Source organism: Balaenoptera physalus, assembly GCF_965194825.1.
Source record: "Balaenoptera physalus genome assembly, chromosome: 1".
In the NCBI taxonomy this organism is placed as follows: domain Eukaryota; kingdom Metazoa; phylum Chordata; class Mammalia; order Artiodactyla; family Balaenopteridae; genus Balaenoptera; species Balaenoptera physalus.
The window spans coordinates 50,007,964-50,024,888 of NC_138882.1; the positions used below are offsets into that span (position 1 = coordinate 50,007,964).

Sequence of the window (16,925 nt, forward strand, 5' to 3'; positions counted from 1 at the left end):
CCCACCTGGACCAAGGTCAGGACACCTTCGGGGCCGGTGGGGGGGGTGGAGCTGCCTCCAGTGTCCGGTCGACGAGGGAAGAGAAAGGCCTGGCCTCTTTGCCCCAACTCTGGACAACTCTGGAAGACCATCCAAGCCCTAGAGTCCTCCACCTCCACCGCACAAGGTCATCTGAGGCCTCTGTTGAGACGAATCGCAGCCCAACTTCTCCCTCAGCCCAATCCTGCTTCCCTCCCTTCCTCTCCCCCAGAGCTGATCCGAAGGGCACCCCCAACCCTGCATAAACATCCTGCACATTAATCCTTGTCTCAGAGTCTGTTTCCCGGAGCCCAGTCTGCAACAAGCAGCCTCCCACCCCTGCAGCAGCGTGGGAGCAGAGGCCCCAGAGCAATGCGGGAAGGAGGGCAGGTGTCCTAGGCACCGGAGGGTAAAGGATGGGCTTGACAGAGTCTGGCCCTTAGCCAAGCCAGGACCAAGCGCAGGAGGAGGCGATGCCTGCGTCCCAGCCCAGAGGATGTGGCTCTGTCTTAGCCGCATGGCCCCCAACTGGCTCCATAGCCTACTTGGGAAGACGGGGAAGGAACAGGGCCGAGTCCCAGCCAGGTGGCCTAAGAAATTTTACCTGGAGTCCATCTGTCAAACAGCATACAAACGTGGGAAAAAATTATTCTCATCAGATTGGAGTTTACGTCAATATCAAACCAAGATTAGCTCTAAATAATAAAAGGAGGAGGGAACAGAGGCCCAGAGAGGTGAAGTGACTTACCCAAAGCCACCCAGCTCCCAGGTGCTAGAGCCCGGATTGAAAACAGGCAGTCACACCTGTAACTGGCACTCTGAGCCATCTGGCCACACTGCCTCAGACAGCAAGCAACGGCTACCTCTAATCCATATTACAAACAGAGCCCAGAGACGTGAAGAGGCTTGGCCAGGGTCACACAGCTTCTTGGTGACAGTCTCCTTTATAGAAACATTCCTTGAGCAACTTTATACAAGCCTGGCACTATGCACGGGCCAGATGTCACGCCTCATAGGAGTGTACGTGTACTGAAGGAGGACGGTGGGGTTAGAACAGTATTTATGTTGAGGTGATCTTCCTGGACCACCTCCCCCTAGAGGGAGCCTGTGATTTGAAAGCAAGGCTCCTCCCTGAGACAACGACACCCAGCGCAATTTGGCAAGTGTCACTCGCCTGCAGCAGAACCAGAATCACAAAGCTGCCACCTGGGCCAGCACACACCAGCCAGCACCACCTGGACAGTTAACCCCCAACCCTGCCCGCCCCCCCGGCCCGTTTCCATTCCGCCCCCCCCCACCCACCCAAGGAGGCACACGGGGTCCCCTGGAGGAACTTCTGAATTCAGCCAGCCCCTCGCAAGGAGGCCCCTACCCCACCCAGGAAGGCACCAGGGCTCCCCGCTCTGCACCGGATGCCACAAGCTGAGCAACAAACGCCCCCGAAGCATCGCCCTGGCTCTGGATAAAACCGAAGCTGTCAGCATGCTAATTATTGAGAGGAGAGGTTGGGCACACTGACTGACAATTAATGACTCCATCTCTCTGTCTCCTGCTGGCATATTATTAATTCATTGTGCCTCTCCGGTGCGGCTGGAGAGATAATACAGACTGCGAAAGTTCACATTTAAATCTGCAGCCAAGATGAGAGGAGGGGTTTGGGGAGAAGCATCAGTCCTCAGGGGGCGTGAGGGCATAGTGTGGGAAAGCCTCCTCCACCCACCCCCTCCTTCAACTCTATCCTACAGGAAGGAAAGCGTGTGTCACGGAGGCACAATCACAGAGGGTCGCTGGAGCGCGGCTCGTTATTTGCAAGCGACCGGAAACATCCCATGGAGAGGGGCTAGGTGAATAAATTGTGGTTCTAAGGAAACTGCATCTAAGGAATACTATGCAGCTTTAAAGAGACATTGTGGTCATCTTTCTAGAAACTGCCAAGGAAAGATAGCCATGATAGAATGTTAACTTTTAAAAAGCAAAATTAAAAGCAAAATGCAGACCTGTATGTCTAATATGATTGCACTGTCATGACAGAAGGAAAGGGAGAGACAAGTGTTCCCGGCTTCAGCATAGAAGTAAGGGGAAGAGAGCCACCACAATGGACGATGGCTGGGGAGCGCTGAGATGAGGGGGGAGGGGGATGAAGATGGACTTGACCTCAGCACACCCAGGCCAGGTATGTCCAGCCACCCTACCCCACACCAAAGAGCACGCCCTCAAGTAAGTATTTCTGTACTCTAAGAACAGAAAGAGAATTTACCTAACTCCTCCCTGTATTCTTTATAAATTTCGGGAGGGATGCAGCTTTCCCATCACTGAGATCGGCAGGTGATGTGCAGCGTGGCCCGTTAGTGAGATGTGTACACACTGCAGGGGGTCTACACAGGGCTTCCCAGGTAAGAGACGGAGGGAAGGGAGAGAAGCAAAAAAGGAACCCAACCCCACATTTACTCATTCCTTTCCACATGGGGCTTTGAAGAACAAATGAGGAAGACAGAGGTGGTGAGAGGGGCCAATGGCACAGAGAAGCGGAAGGCGGTACAGGTGGGAGAGCAGACCTCTTGAGGGGCGTCCTGTGCTGAGAGGGGGAGCAGCCCCTGAAAACAGCACAGAGGCCAAAGGTCACAACAGACTGGCCGCAGGGCCTAGGGTGATGCACTTCCTTCTCTCCACCTCTGCTTTCTCATCTGAACGTTAAAAGAGAAATTACGTGAGGCACTGTTTTTAAACGTCTCGTTTACCACAATGCCTGGAATACCGCAGGTGGTCTGTATGTGTGTGTGATCTTCAGCACCAAGTACTTCCTTTTCTTGTCTTCATCCATTCTGTCACTTCCAAGAGAAAGACACCCCTGACTCATCTGGAACCATGCATCCAGGTGAGCGAAGGAAGGGCAAGGCAAGGCAGTGAGGGAGATGGGAAGCCCTGGACTGAAGCCCGAAGCCCTGCGTGCTCACCCAGCTCTGCAAGGCCCTCCATCTTCTGGCTTTGGTGTCCTTACCTGTGATATGATGGGTGACCCCTAGGCTGCTCCAGCCCATTCCAGCTACACAGCACTCTGTGAAAAGCTTCCAAGTGAGAGACAATGGCTGCACTACACAGAAATGACCACTTGGGGGCACCATAAAACAGGAATAATTATCTCAAGGAGCAGGGAAAGTGTGACAAATTGTGCAGCTGACGGTAGAGGGCGCCCCTTTTCCCATTTTCTTCAAAAAGGTGTCTCAGGGGATACAATCGCTTCCTATCTTGACGTGTTCAGAAGGCTGAAGGTCTCCTTCTGAAGGTACCCAGGCGTGGATCACGCTGGCAGAGAGGAGATGGCCGGGTGGCGGGGAGGAGAGATTGGCTCAGCTGTCCCTCAAAACAGACAAGACTGATGCTGCCAGAAGGGGAAGCACAGACGTGGACTGGACACCTGGGGCACATCAGGACTGAGGGCTGGGCCGCAGGCTCACACACTCTCCTCCCCTGCCTCCTCCTTCCTGACCTGGTCTTGAAGGGACGAACCAGGACAACAGAGAATCACCTGACCCCACTAAGTGCTGGCTCCTGGCACCATGCTCTGGAGAAGGTGACAAATTCTGCTTTCCCTCAGGGCAGCCGGTGGCTCAGCGAAGGAGCAGAGAGGGTATGAGGGGTGAAAGTCACCAGGCACTGCGGGAGGGGCTGGGCACCCGCACAGGGACCCCCACTTCTCACGCTCCCCACCATGCATATCCCCACAGCCTGCTCTCTGAGGGAAGCTTTCACAGAACTGCCAGCAGGTTTGAAGGAGAAAAAAAAGTAGGGAAAGGAAAGTCATTAGAGAACAGGCCTAGAAAGAGACCATCTTTTTGAAATCCCTGGAGGACAGGTAAAAAAAAATTCAAGGATGTGTGCTGAAGTTCCCCCAAAGGGCCATCATAAAGCCAGTTTCTCGGAGTCACCAGAACTGCGTCAGTTCCCAGGGTGGGCTGGGGGGTGGTGCCCTGTGTTGCTCAGAACTCCAAGAAGGCAGGGCATGTGCTGCAGGCCCCCGCTTGGCTCGTGGTTTCCAAACGTGCTGTTGGCTAGTGATAACGCAGTGTGCTAAAGGCTCATGATTTCTGTGTTCCACTGGCACATGTCCTGGTTTTTGCAAGGCTGTTATATATACTACAACCCTAAGAGCCTGAAATGCCTTGTCTGTGAGTGAGGGGGTTGAACTCTGCAGGGCTGCCTGCTCAAGTGCCTTCAGGGCAAAGCTGGTCCTCTAAAGGCATGAATCAGCCCTGTCTGAGGCAGTAGGGAGTGATGGGGACGGCAGTGACCTTCCTGACCCTCCTCAAAGCATACAAATTTAAATTGTATTAAAATGCCGGATCATTCAACAGAGCACTTCCATTCAACTGAGCAGACTCTGTCCCCCCACCCCCACCCCCACCCCCACCCCCACCGTGACCTTCTGGCAATGACATTTTTACAGACTCTAGTATTCTAAGAACTAACCCAGAGGAGCCTGATTTTGCCAGCAAGTGACAGCATGTAGAAGGACATCCCCACTTAGTCTGACTCGTTCTGCATGGGGGTAGCTGCCTTTCAAGAGTTCAGAGAAAAATTGGTCACATGGCTTTAAAAATTGAACCAGAAAGCTTCAAGATTGAGACGTCTGGGGTTTTTTTTTTTTGTTTTTTTTTTTAATACAGAATTTGTCACGGATGTTGAGTGTGGTGTGAAAGCTGGCGAGAAATGTTGGTGGCGTGTTTGAGTTATCGTCTCTCCCAATCTGGCTGCCCCAGTCCCACCTCCCAAGATAGCACAGCTGCAGGGCTGTGGGTGGGAGTGATGGGTGGGATTTACAGGGCAGGGTCCTCCAAGCCTTTTCATTCACCACAGTCCACTGACCTTGCCATCAGAAGAATGGTTAATGTCAAGCAGCAGCAGTCACCCAGCCCTCAGGACCCCAGTTTCCTCATCTGTAAGTGAGGCAGCTGAACCAGATGGGAATGTTGATGAGGATGAGGGGGAGGAGGGGGACGATGATGATGATGATGATGATGATGAGAAGAAGAAGAAGGAGGAGGAGGAGGAGGAGGAGGAGGAGGGGGAGGGGGAGGGGGAGGAGGAGGGGGAGGGGAAAGGGAAGGGGAAGAAGGAAATGGGTGATGCACACTGACTCTTTACCACGTGCTGGGCACTGTGCATTTCCTCGTTTCATCACCTGAGAGCTGCTGGGGTCCACTGACTTATGCAGCTGATCCCAACCCTGACTGCACCCTCTGTGCCACGGACTTCAGCAAACCTCTACGCCCTGCTGTAGACAGTGATGGCAAGTCACGGCTCTGGAAGGTGAGGAACCCAACATTAGGGGGAAAACAACGAAACAGTGGACTATGTACTTGACATGTTCTTCAAAAAGGTCAATGTCCTTATCCACAATCTAGCTAAGGAAGAACATGAAACTCTGAACGCTTGAATATTTTTCCCCAGGTCAAATAACACATGGTTCAGTGTGATCAAAGGAAGGTGTGAAGGAGGACAGTGCCCAAATGACCTGCAACTTAACCAACCTGGGTTTTCACAGCCCATGAGGCTTTACACCCCAAGGGCTGACGCTGGTCTAGACTCAGAGCCCTGAGCTCCCCGGACCCCATAACATGCCTGGGGGCTGTCAGAGGTCGGGTGAGCATCGAGATCATAATTATAATCATATCAACCGTTCATTGAGCAATCATGCATTCATTCATTCACTCACATATATTCACTAAGAGCCTGGGTGTCGGGCATTGCTCCCAGCACTGTGACTAGGGAGGGGACAAGGCTGCGTGGCACTTGTGGGGGGAGGCAGTCAACTGCGTAGGGTGATGTGACCCAGAGTTACCAGATGTCTAGTTTAGACTATGTGGTGAAGGGCAACCTCTCTGAGGAGGTGTCATTTTAGCTGAAGGTCAAAATGACAAGAATGGACCAATCTTGTTAAGTTCTGGAGAAAGAACATTCTGGGCAGAGGGAGGAACCAGGGCAGAGACGTAAGCCGGCACGGGCCTGGCCTGAAAGAAGGCAGGTGGGCGAAAGTATAGGGAGGAAGGGAGAGAGTGGCCGGGATGAGGCCAGAAGCCACCCAAAGACCAGGTAGTGTGGGACTTCCTGAGGCAGAGAAAGGAGCTCAGATTTTACTCTGAGTACAAGGGAAAGTTATGTCACAGAATCACGGTTAAATTTACATCTTTTAAAAACATCCCTGTCTGGTGAGTGAATAGACACATTCCTGATTACTGAGAAGCCAACACGAGGGAGAGGCCAACAGGGAGGCCATTGCAGTGGTCCGAGTGACAGTGGTACAGAAGAGACTGGCAGCCGTGGGGAGGGAGAAGTGCTCAGACTTGGAATATGTTTGGGAGATGTGTGGATAGGGCTGACCAACTGATTGGAAGCGGGAGTAAAGGGCAGGAGAGCAATAAAGGATCCTGAGAACCTTTGGCTTGAGGCAATGCACAGATGTGACGCCACTTACAGAAATGAGGAGGCAGGTGGGGTCAGAAGAGGGTCAAGAGTTCTGCTTTAGCCACGTTAGGTTCTCGATCCTGGTTAGACCACAGTGTAGAGATGCGGGGCTAGCATTTGGCTACAAAAGTCAAGAGTTCTTAGGAAATCTCCATTCGGGAGTCATCTCTATATATGTGGACCTGGTTGAGGTCACCCAGGGAGACTGTGTAGGCAGAGGAGAGGCCCAGAATAACCCTGGGGCTCACCAACATTTTAAGGACCCACACCAGCATATGTGATATAATAAATATGGCCAAAATTTACAACAGATCAGCAAGGCAAGTATTATTACTCTCCTCTACTCTAAAAATGCAGAGAGCTTACAATCAGCTCCAGGTCCCACAGTTTACAAGTTTAGAATCAACCCCACTAGTTTGAATTGGGTTCCTGTCACTTGCCTGTGTTGTGTAGTCACTGCAGGGGATACTAAGGTGGGCACAACGCCTCCGTGCAACAAGACAGGCGTTGAAGTCAGGGGGCCTGGTGTGAATCCTCATTAGCTGTGAGATTCTGGACAACTAACGTAACCTCATCAAACCTGAGTTTCCTAGTGTGTCAAATCACATCTTTTTTTTTTTTTTTTTTTCATTTTGCAAATATCTGTTAAGAGTCTATTACGTGCCGGGCACTGTGCTAAGTGATGGAGACACAATGCGATTCAGACAAACTTCTCTGCTCTACAGTCTAGTGAGGGAGACAGACATGTAAACAGCCAATTACAATATAGCATGATAAGTACTATGATTATGGAAATACTGTTTCCCTCTTCATAGAGTAAGTTGTACCAACCTACGCAGACTTTAAAGTTACACATATTTTCCTTTCTTCCAAATCCATATGCAATAATAGACCCATATGAAATGTTTCCATTCTTTATAATAGTACCTGTGATTTCCATTAGAAAAATAAATAACATGCAAAGCGTCTAGCACATAGCCAGTGCTCAATCGATAGCGGCAGCTGTTATTAAGACTTGGGTTTTTTGACCTAACACCACCTCTAACTTTGCAGCTCATTTTTCCTTTCTGTAAATTAGAAATAATAGTAGCTGGTCCATAGGGTCATAGTGAGGGTCAGATAAGATAGTATATATGAAAATATTTTGGAAGCTTGAGGGAATTATATTACAGCATTAGTAAAACATGGTTTCATGCCCACTTGCTAGAACTATAAAACTTAGTGTTAAACAAAAGGTCTCATAACCAGTACATTGGGCCTGAGGAAACCTTTTAACAGGTTCTTTGGGAAATAACATTCCACACAAGAAAATCTGCTTCATCCAAATCACCTACAGTCTGTCTTCAGGAAAACAGAGACCCTTTCCTTGAAGTCTCATCCTACCCTCCCAACTCCCCCTCCCAGAATTTAGCTCCCCCAGGCAAAAGCAAAAATGCTGGAAACAGCCCAGGTTGGTTTCTAGTCTGCTTCGTGCAGCACCAGAGTCCTGAGTCAGTGCCAAGGAGGCAGGATTTGTAAAGCGGGTGGTGTGCGTGTGCCATAGGCTGTCAGCTGTGTGGGCGGTGGACAGGGCCTAGGGAGGGGCTGGGGCTGAGGGAGGAGCAGGAAGCTGGCAGGGCCACCGACAGAGACTCCTTCCTGATTTCCTACTGCAGCAAATCCATGCTCTGCAGAAAGACCAGGCTGCCCTGTCCTAGTGCCACAAGGAGCCTGACTATAAAATGTAAGTTCGGAGAAGCCAGAAGGCGGAAGACAGAAGAGAGAAGAAGGCTCCATCTCTCCAAGATGCACCACAGACACGGGGTCCTGAGCAGCCCTGAAGGAGGGCAGAACACAGACTCCCCACTTCCTCTGCTGATTGTTCAACTGGAGGGCCTTGTGCAGTCAGCAACCTGCACAACTGCACAGCTGACCCAGAGAACTCAGTTACCTCTTTCCCTGGAAGCTAGCTGATTGGAATAGGTATCAATTCCCCTCAGTGCGTTTATTTCATCATTCATTCAACAAACAGTTATTGCGAGTCAACTACATATGGGACGTTATTCTATACACTGAAAGTAAGCAAAGTCCCTGCTTTCAAGAAGCTTACATTTCAGTGCAGGGAGACAAATGTACACACATAAAATACGTGTGGGTGTGTCTGCGTCTGTGTCTGTGTGTGTGCATGTATCTCTATGTGTTTGTATGTGCACGTATGTGTGTAATGTGTGTGTTGGGAAAATGATAGTAAGGCTATGATGAAAAATAAAGCACAATAAAGAGACAGGGTGACAATGGGGGGAGGCTACTCAACAGAGAGGGGTCAGGAAGGTCTCTCCGAGCAGGGACCTCAGTGAAGTGGGGGGTGAGTGCTCTGAGGGAAAGAGCACTTCAGGCAGAGGGGACAGCAAAGGCGAGGGTCCTGCGGTGAGGTGGGTTCAAGGAATGGCCTGAGGCCAGCAGAGCTGGAGCAGATGAGTGGGGGAAAGATAAAGAGATGAAGTCGAAGACGCCTGTGCCTCTTTGTGGGGGAGAAGTCAAGGTGAAAGTCAAGGTCAAAGTCGAGGAGGGAGGTCACGCAGAGCCCTGTAGACCATGCTAAGGACTGGGGTTTGTTTTGTGGGGTGAGCGCCACTAGAGGGTTCTGAGCAAAGGTCTGATGCGATGGGTTTCTGAAGACTCTTTCATGGAAACTCTATGCACTATCCTTCCAACTCCTTTGTAAATCCTTTTTAAAAAAAAGAAAAAAAAGGAAAAGCAAAAAAGGACGCTTCACTGCAGTGAGGGCAACAGGCTCCAGCAGGGAGGCTAGTTAAGAGGTGGTCGCAGTCATCGTCTTGGGAGAGCTACTCAAACTTTCTGTGGCTCAACTGCAAGTCAGGGGATAATAACATTGCCAGCCTCATACGATTAAGAGGATTAAATGAGTTAAAGTGTTTAGAACAGTGCTGGGTATCTAGTAAGTACCATATAAGTGTTTATGGAATAAAAAATTAAAATAAAAGGTGGCTTGGACCAGGGAGATGGTGGCAGAAGTGGTGAATTGTGATCTGCTACATCTTGAAGGGAAAGCCAATGGGGATTGGTAAGAATCGGGTGTCAGTGTGAGAGAAATCTGGATGATTCCAACGTTTCTGGCCCCAGCAACAGAAAGAGTGTAGGTTCCATTTACGGAGACAGGGAAGACCATAGGTTTAGGGGAAAGTTGGTATTTTGCCATTGGACATACTGTGCTTGAGATGCCTATGGACACACAAGAGAAGATGCTGACTAAATGGGTTGTACTTAACATTCAGGGAAGGGGGTCTTGGCTGGCAATAGAAGTTTGGGAGTCACCAGTATATTGCAGTAACTAAGGGTCTGAGGCTGAATGAGATCACTGGGAAGTAAGTGTTGGTGAGAAGAGAAGAGGGGCAGGATGGAGCCCTGGGCTCTCCAATGTTTAGGAATTGGGAAAAGGAAGAGGAAACTAGCCAAAGAGATTGAGGGGTGATTGGCAGGGCGGGAAGAGAAAAGAGTTTTAAGAAAGAGAGAGTGGCAGTGATCAAATGCTGCTGCTGCCGCGGCCACATGTCTGTCTCCCCCACTAGACTGTAGAGCAGAGAAGTTTGTCTGAATCGCATTGTGTCTCCATCACTTAGCACAGTGCCCGGCACGTAATAGACTCTTGTCATTAAAGAAAATGGACACGGAGAATCATCCCCTGGATTTAGCAAAGTGGAGGACCATGTAAGCGTGGCGAGAGTTGTGTGTCTGACTGGGACAAAAGCCTGATTGGAATGGGTTCCAGAGGGAATTGTAGGAGAAATATTAGAGATAGAGCAAATAGACAAACAGGCTTATCATGCTCTACGTGGGCACCAGACCTCCACATGGAGTGTGATATGGGGTTGGTCCACAGAAACAGGAGGAATGGCCCGGAACAGGGTCCAGATGCAGCAGGTGGTCAATGCAGGTCGGAGCTCATACAAGCCTCTTTGATTGCTGCTATTTTCCCAGTGAAGTAGGAAAGCCATTGCGGTCATGAGCTAGGAATAGGATGGCAAGAGATGCTGGGGTTTGAGAATGAAGGAAAAAGTGTGTGAAATAATCTCTAAAAGAGTGTGAGGGTGGATGAAAAAGGAAAAGTAGTGGGATTTCTGGGCAGGACTAAGGGTGGACCTGAGGTAGGGGTCACAAATTTACAGCCAGACCAATGAGCACAGCTGTGAATTTTGCTATAGCAATGTTCAGCTGCCCAGGTGCAGGTGGGCAGGTGGGATTTAAGCAGGGTTGGAGTTTTGCCAGACCAGTATAATGGAGCGCCAGAGCGGCAAGGAAGTTGAGGGTGAAAACAAGGAAGTGACCACCACGATGGTGAGGCATGAAGTAGACTACTGAGCAACTTGGGAGTCATCCAGCATCCTGGCCCTTGGCTGCTGATTGGCTCTATCTTAGAAGGTGGCAGGAGAAAGAGTTGAGAGGGTAGGAGGAGACCTCAAGTGAAATGTCACCATTTTTCTCTGGGAAGTATTTTTGGTGCTTACAATGGAGTTTAATTTGATAAGATGGGAAGTGAGGATACGGTTGGGGAGGGGGCAGTGACAAAGTAATAGGATCAATGTCTTGTGGATGCCAGTGAGATTAAAGAATCTTGGAAATGGAGCACCAGAGGAAGTGAACTGGACAGAAAAGAGGTGACAGTCAGACAGTGGGATGAGTGAAACTGAGACCGTGGAGCAGTGCAGTTACGACACGGTCCAGGCTGGCCAAGGAAATGAGGTCTCAGCTGGAAGCATGGAGCAGATTCATCGGGGAGAAGAGGTTAAGGAACCAAGAGGCCAGGGTACAAGAAGAGTTATCTAAGTGGATATGGAAATAACTAAGAACTGCTGGCAGGAGAAGAGATGGGGAGAGAGGCAGTAACCCAAAAGCTGAAATCTTCCTGGGATGAAGGAGAGTGGTCTGGGAGTCTGTAGATGGCTGCAGCAGGAAGGAACAGCAGGTGGTGTTGTCTGATGCCATGAGCTCCAAACTGGCATTTTAGGACAGGTATGAGGAATAATGGTCTGGAAGCAACAGTGAGGAGCAAGGAGACACCTACCCCGCCTTCAGGCTCAAGAGTACAAAGCAGAGGGGGAGGGAAGACAGCCATCACATGACGCGGCTGCAGATCAAGCAGCATTCTTGGGGGAGAGGCAGGTTCCAGTTGGAACAGGAGGTGAAGGGACTGTCCAGAGAAGGCTCTTGCTGATGATGGAACCTGAGTCCTAGCCAGTGCAATATCAGGGAATTAGGGAATTTGGGAATTTGGGGAGGAGGAGGAAGGGGATCAGACTAAGGCATGCACAGAGCCTTGTGGGGAGGGAGTTTGTGGTGAGGAAAAGGGCTTGGTGGCATTGACCACAGAGATCTCCAAACAGACTGCAGTGATGGCTGTCAGTGCTGGGGAGCAGGGAGGGTGTGGCCATGTCACCTCCACTTTCTCCGCAACCCACTCCATCTGGGACCTTGCCCCATCACCCGACTGAAATTGTTCCCATTAAGGTCACCTCCATATTGCCAAAACCCAGTGATTCCTCTCCATCCTCATTTTATTTGACCTTTCCACAACATCCTGCACAGATGGTGTTCTTTCTGACACACCCTTCTTTTTGATTCTTTGTCCCTGTGCCCTCTGGTTTTCTTCCTACCACTCCAGCTCCTTCTTCTCACCTCCTTTGTGGGCTCTTCCTCTACCGCTACTCTGAGAGGTTGACATGACCTCAAGCCATTGGTGTGTCTGCCCTGGCTCACCTCCTCATGGACCTGCCCTGATGAAAGCACAGTCTCCCACCATCCCCACAGCCACCCCATCCTCCAACTAGCAAAAGTTTAACTTAGAGAAAGACCTAAGAGTTATTCACAAATTGCTAGCCATGGTGAAGCTAATTTTTCAGTGAGCGTTGTAGGAATTCTTGAGTTAGGTCGTATGACAGGCATTGAGTGACACGAAGAATGTGCAAGACAGTCTCTGCCCTCAAGCTGTTCAGCATCCTCTTAAGAAGACAAGACAGAGGTGCATAAAAATACAGTACTTCTGTAATATGAAGAATTACCAACTATCAGAGTTGTACCGTATTCAAATGGTCATCTACTTTCTCCTACTCATTTTTCAAAGCCATGATGAGATGACTTACCACCTATAAGGTCACCCTGGGAATTAGCCCCATGTCTCTCAACCCCCAAGCCAGTGCTCTTGCCATGGCATCTCAGTGGGTGGTTGAGATAAGAAGTACTCCGAGAACTAGAATAAAAGGCACTGTGCCTTCATAGTTAGAAGCATGGATTCTAGAACCAGACTTCCAGGATACAAATCACCAACAAACCTCAAACCACATTAACAATGCAGTAATTATCAGAGTGACCTTGGGAAAGTCACTTAACTTCCCTGTGTCTCGTTGGTTAAATGTGGACAATAATCGTACCTACCTCATAGTAATGATGAGGAGTAACATGAGTTAATATAGGTAAGGTGCTTAGAATGTTGCTGGCACTTAAAGAGCTATGAAAGGTTTTAAAAACTAACAGCACTGGAAGATGATCAACAGGAGAGAAGGTTTGTTGAGTGCTGAGTGCCCAACTCCTCTCTGAATCCCAGGAGCCTGGTACATGTCACTGAATAAACGAACTAACAACCATAGGAACAGACCACCAGAGATCAGTTAATCCACCCCCATTTGCACCATACAGGATGTCCACCAAAACCAGGTAGGTAAATTCCACCATGACCAGCACCATCAAAAAACACCTGTTGCTAGCCTAACATCTAACAACTCAGTCTAAGGCAAGAGCGATAAAGACATACAGATCACAGGACATGCAAACATGCAGAATAAACACTGGCATCCGAAGGACAAAGTCCCTGGGTGGGATGTAAATCTGGAGTGATTGAGAATTAAATGAAATACTATCTTCCTTTAATTTATGACTCCTAGGAATAAAATCCCAGTCCTCAATAAGCATCAGTCAGGGTAAAGGTGGCCCAAGACAGAACGGAGATCCTTTTGCTCTACACAAAAAGATCAGAAATAAAGTCATGGGGGGGGGGGGGGAAATCTTGGTCAATCTCTTCTATCCACTGAAGACTTGTCCCCAGAAGTAATCATTCACTCAAGGATGACACCAGAAAGAGGAGAGTAAGCAGCAATTCCGGAGGGAAAAACGAGATAGATGCTTCCCATTCTGGTGGATTCTCCGTGGTTTATAGAGCTCCTCTTCTCAGGGAAGTTCAGGGTGTGAATCAGAACCCAGTGCTTTCTGCCCAGGCTCTCAGTAAACTAGGTGCACTTCGTGGGGGGATGGGGAGGGAGGGCTCCAAATGAACCAGCTGTAGCCCTCAGTGAGCTTCCATGCAGCCTAAGGCCGATCGGTGAGATCAATCGGGTCTGACCTCAGGGACCTACCTGGCAGGGTCAAGCCCCTCTTTGGCGGGCGCAGAGATGGATCCATCTGCCTCGCTGGCCCATCCGTTCCCGCGGGACCACCGACCCCGTCCCCACGCCCCCTCGGCTCCTCCCCGGCCACCAGCCGGGCTGACGCCGCGCTCCCCAGTCCCGCCCGCCGGGTACTCACTCCCACTCCTTGCGCCGCGCCTGCGGGGTGCTCTGCATCTTGTGCGCCTCGTGGGCCTTGATGATGTCGCGCTGCTCGATGAGACCCCCGCGCCGCCGCTTCATCACCTCGGGGCTCACCGGCAGGAAGGGGCTGGAGCCGCCCTCCCAGCCTGGGCCCGGGCCCTCGCCCTCCTGCACCGGGAAGAAGTTGTCGAAGCCGGCGGCGGAGGCGCGCGGGGAGGCCGGCAGCATGCCCGCCTCGTCGGAGGCTTCGGCCTCGAGCAGGGCGCACTGCTGGGGCCGCCATGCCTCCTCCTCGGGCAGGGCCAGGACGTGGCGGTGGCGGCGGCGGCCCTCGGCCCCGGGCTCAGGGCTCCCGCCCGCAGCCAGGCAGAGGGTGGGCTCGGGCAGCCTGCGGCCGGGGCTCAGTCCACGCATCTCGGGCACCATCACAGAACATTGCTCTGCGCGGGGGAGGTGGGCGAGAGATAAGGGGTGGGAGGGCAGGGAGGGGAGGGGTGGGCACGAGGGAGATAGAGAAGAGAAAGAGGTTAATGATTTTGTCCTCCAAGGCAAGGCTTCCAGCCTGGCCCAGAAACTGGCACACAGTAGGAACTCAATAAATGACCGTTGAACTCAGGAGCATCCATTGTGGACCAGGCTGTGTGCCAGGTGCTGGGTGTCTAGAGTCAAACCACGTAGGTGCTGGGTGTCTAGAGTCAAACAACGTAGACTTGATTTTTGCCCCATGAACTTCAGTCTAGCGCAGAGGACAGACGTTAAAGAAATAACTGTATGCAACTGTGATAAATGTCTCAGGGTGCTGCTATCGGGAGAGGAGAATGCCAAAGGCTGTCCTTCTCAGCCCCTACATCGACAGCTACCTGGCTGTCCTGGCCCGCTGTGGTGAAAGAATCCCCCTAACCCTCTCCGCAACTCCTCTGGGGAAGTCCTACCCACCACCTGCCACCCTAACTCTCACACTGTCTCCTGCAGGACCGCCACAGGCAGGCTGTTCGGGAGAACTGGGTCCCGTACATGGGTTCCTTCCTCCTTTCCTTATGCTCATTCGCGCAGGATCTGGGGAGCATGTGTGAAATCAGGTGCCTCGGCGGGCTCCCTTGAGCCTCGTTCTCCTTTTCCGTGCCAAGGAGAATGTGGCCGGATTTGCCTCTGAACGGTGTACTCATTCAATCAGCATTAACTGAGGGCTTACCACGTGCCAGCCGCTGGGCACGCCAAGATGAGCTGGATGTAGTCCACATTCTCCTCGTGGGAGAAAGAGGAAGAACAGGAATTTGACCGCACAACGCGATGCGCTAGGATTGACTGCTACGTGAGCTCATAGGAGGGGCCCCCCAGTCCGCTTGAAGGCTTTGTGGAGGAAGGGACCCTCAGGCCGGGTTTAAGCAGAGCTTGCCCGGTGAGGAAAGGGAGAGGCGTACAGGCAAAAGGGAGAGCATGCGCAGAGAGGATTTAGGGAAACTGAAGGATTCAGAAAGAGTTCCCATAGCAAGTGTGAGGTCTGGGGGACAGTCCTGACTTGAGAGAACCTGAACTTAGCACCTTTTCCAGATCTCTACCTACTGTCTCCTTCCCAGCCAAGAGCCCAACACCTGAATTCCCAGCCTCCTCCCCATCCAGGCTCCAAACCACGCCCCTAGTGACACAAGTGGCACACACATGCCCCCTTGGCTCCAAGAAGGGCCATTTGCCCTACACGCTGGGAGGAGCCCTGGCATCCAAATCACGCATACAGGGCTTAGTGAGCACCCACTACGAATTGAGGGCTACGCTGGGCCCCCAGGGGAGGCACCTTCCCAGAATGCTGCCCTCCAGACCCTGCCCCACCTTCCCCAGTCTGGACTGCCTATCAAATCGCAAGTCACAAAAACAAAGAATATTAAAATGCGCAGGAATCTTAATGGTTGAGCCACATCATTTTACAGGTGAGGGAACTGAGGTCCAAAGAGGTAGACAGTCTTGCCCAGGGTCACACTAGCAATAAAAGTCAGAGCTGGGAAGGGGCTCAGGTTTCAAATTTAGCTCATAGTCTTTCCACCGTATTGATCACACTGCTTCTACCCCATGAAGCAGAATCCCTAGATGCCTCTCCAGGCCCCTCCTCATTACACTAAGGAAGCAGGCAGAAAAGAAAAAGGAAGGATGATCTTAGCGCATAGGTGATCAAGCCTGATGCGAACATTAAATAGACCCTGACCTCCCTGGAGAGAGGGTGGGAGATATCGTCCTTATTTGTCTCCTCCTGCATTTCTAGCACCCGGACTGGTCGTCCCAGCCCTACCAGCAAGCATCTCGGGGATACTGGGCTGGAGGCCCTGGGAAGGTGCTGGTCAGCGCTAGATACTCAGCCACCAAGCTGGGTCAAGAGGACAGGGCCAGGGGAGGTAAAGGGTCCAGGACAAGCTTGGTAGGGAGGAGAGAAGGAGAAAATAATTTCCAATCCCGCACGCAGTTGGGTGGGTCCCTAGAAAGAGTGATTCATGTTCCTCACGTTGTCATTCTGTCTCAACTCTGCTTGATGGATTTTAAATTTATCCTTCATTCCTACAATGTTTAAATGTCTCTCCTCCACCACACACACGCACGCACCCCTCCCGAGCTGCTCCCACTCCCTCCGCAAGCTTCAGCACCGCCAGAAACCCAAGCAGTCTCAGGTTCTGTTGCCTGCAGCCTCCTCTTCCTCATGTCGCCCTGTGGCAGAGGCTCCTGGGCCACCCTCCCAGCTCCCACCAGGCCACCAGGACCTGGCTCCTTATCTACGCTTCCTGGCCCACCCTCACCCTCCCTCCTGGATTTCCCCTTCCCAGACACTCTGCCAAGTTGAATCACATCTTTGCCAAAATTACAGCAGCAATAATATGCACCACA

General features: G+C 51.2%; 1 protein-coding gene across 1 annotated transcript in view; it reads right to left on the reverse strand.

The window, feature by feature from the left end:
- Positions 1-16,925, reverse strand: part of CACNA1E (calcium voltage-gated channel subunit alpha1 E) — a 560,326-nt gene that overhangs the window by 365,727 nt on the left and 177,674 nt on the right. Inside the window, exon 4 of the mRNA XM_082473793.1 lies at positions 14,053-14,497. Within this exon, the coding sequence (XP_082329919.1) occupies positions 14,053-14,497 (445 nt within the window). The remainder of the gene's footprint in view (positions 1-14,052; positions 14,498-16,925) is intronic.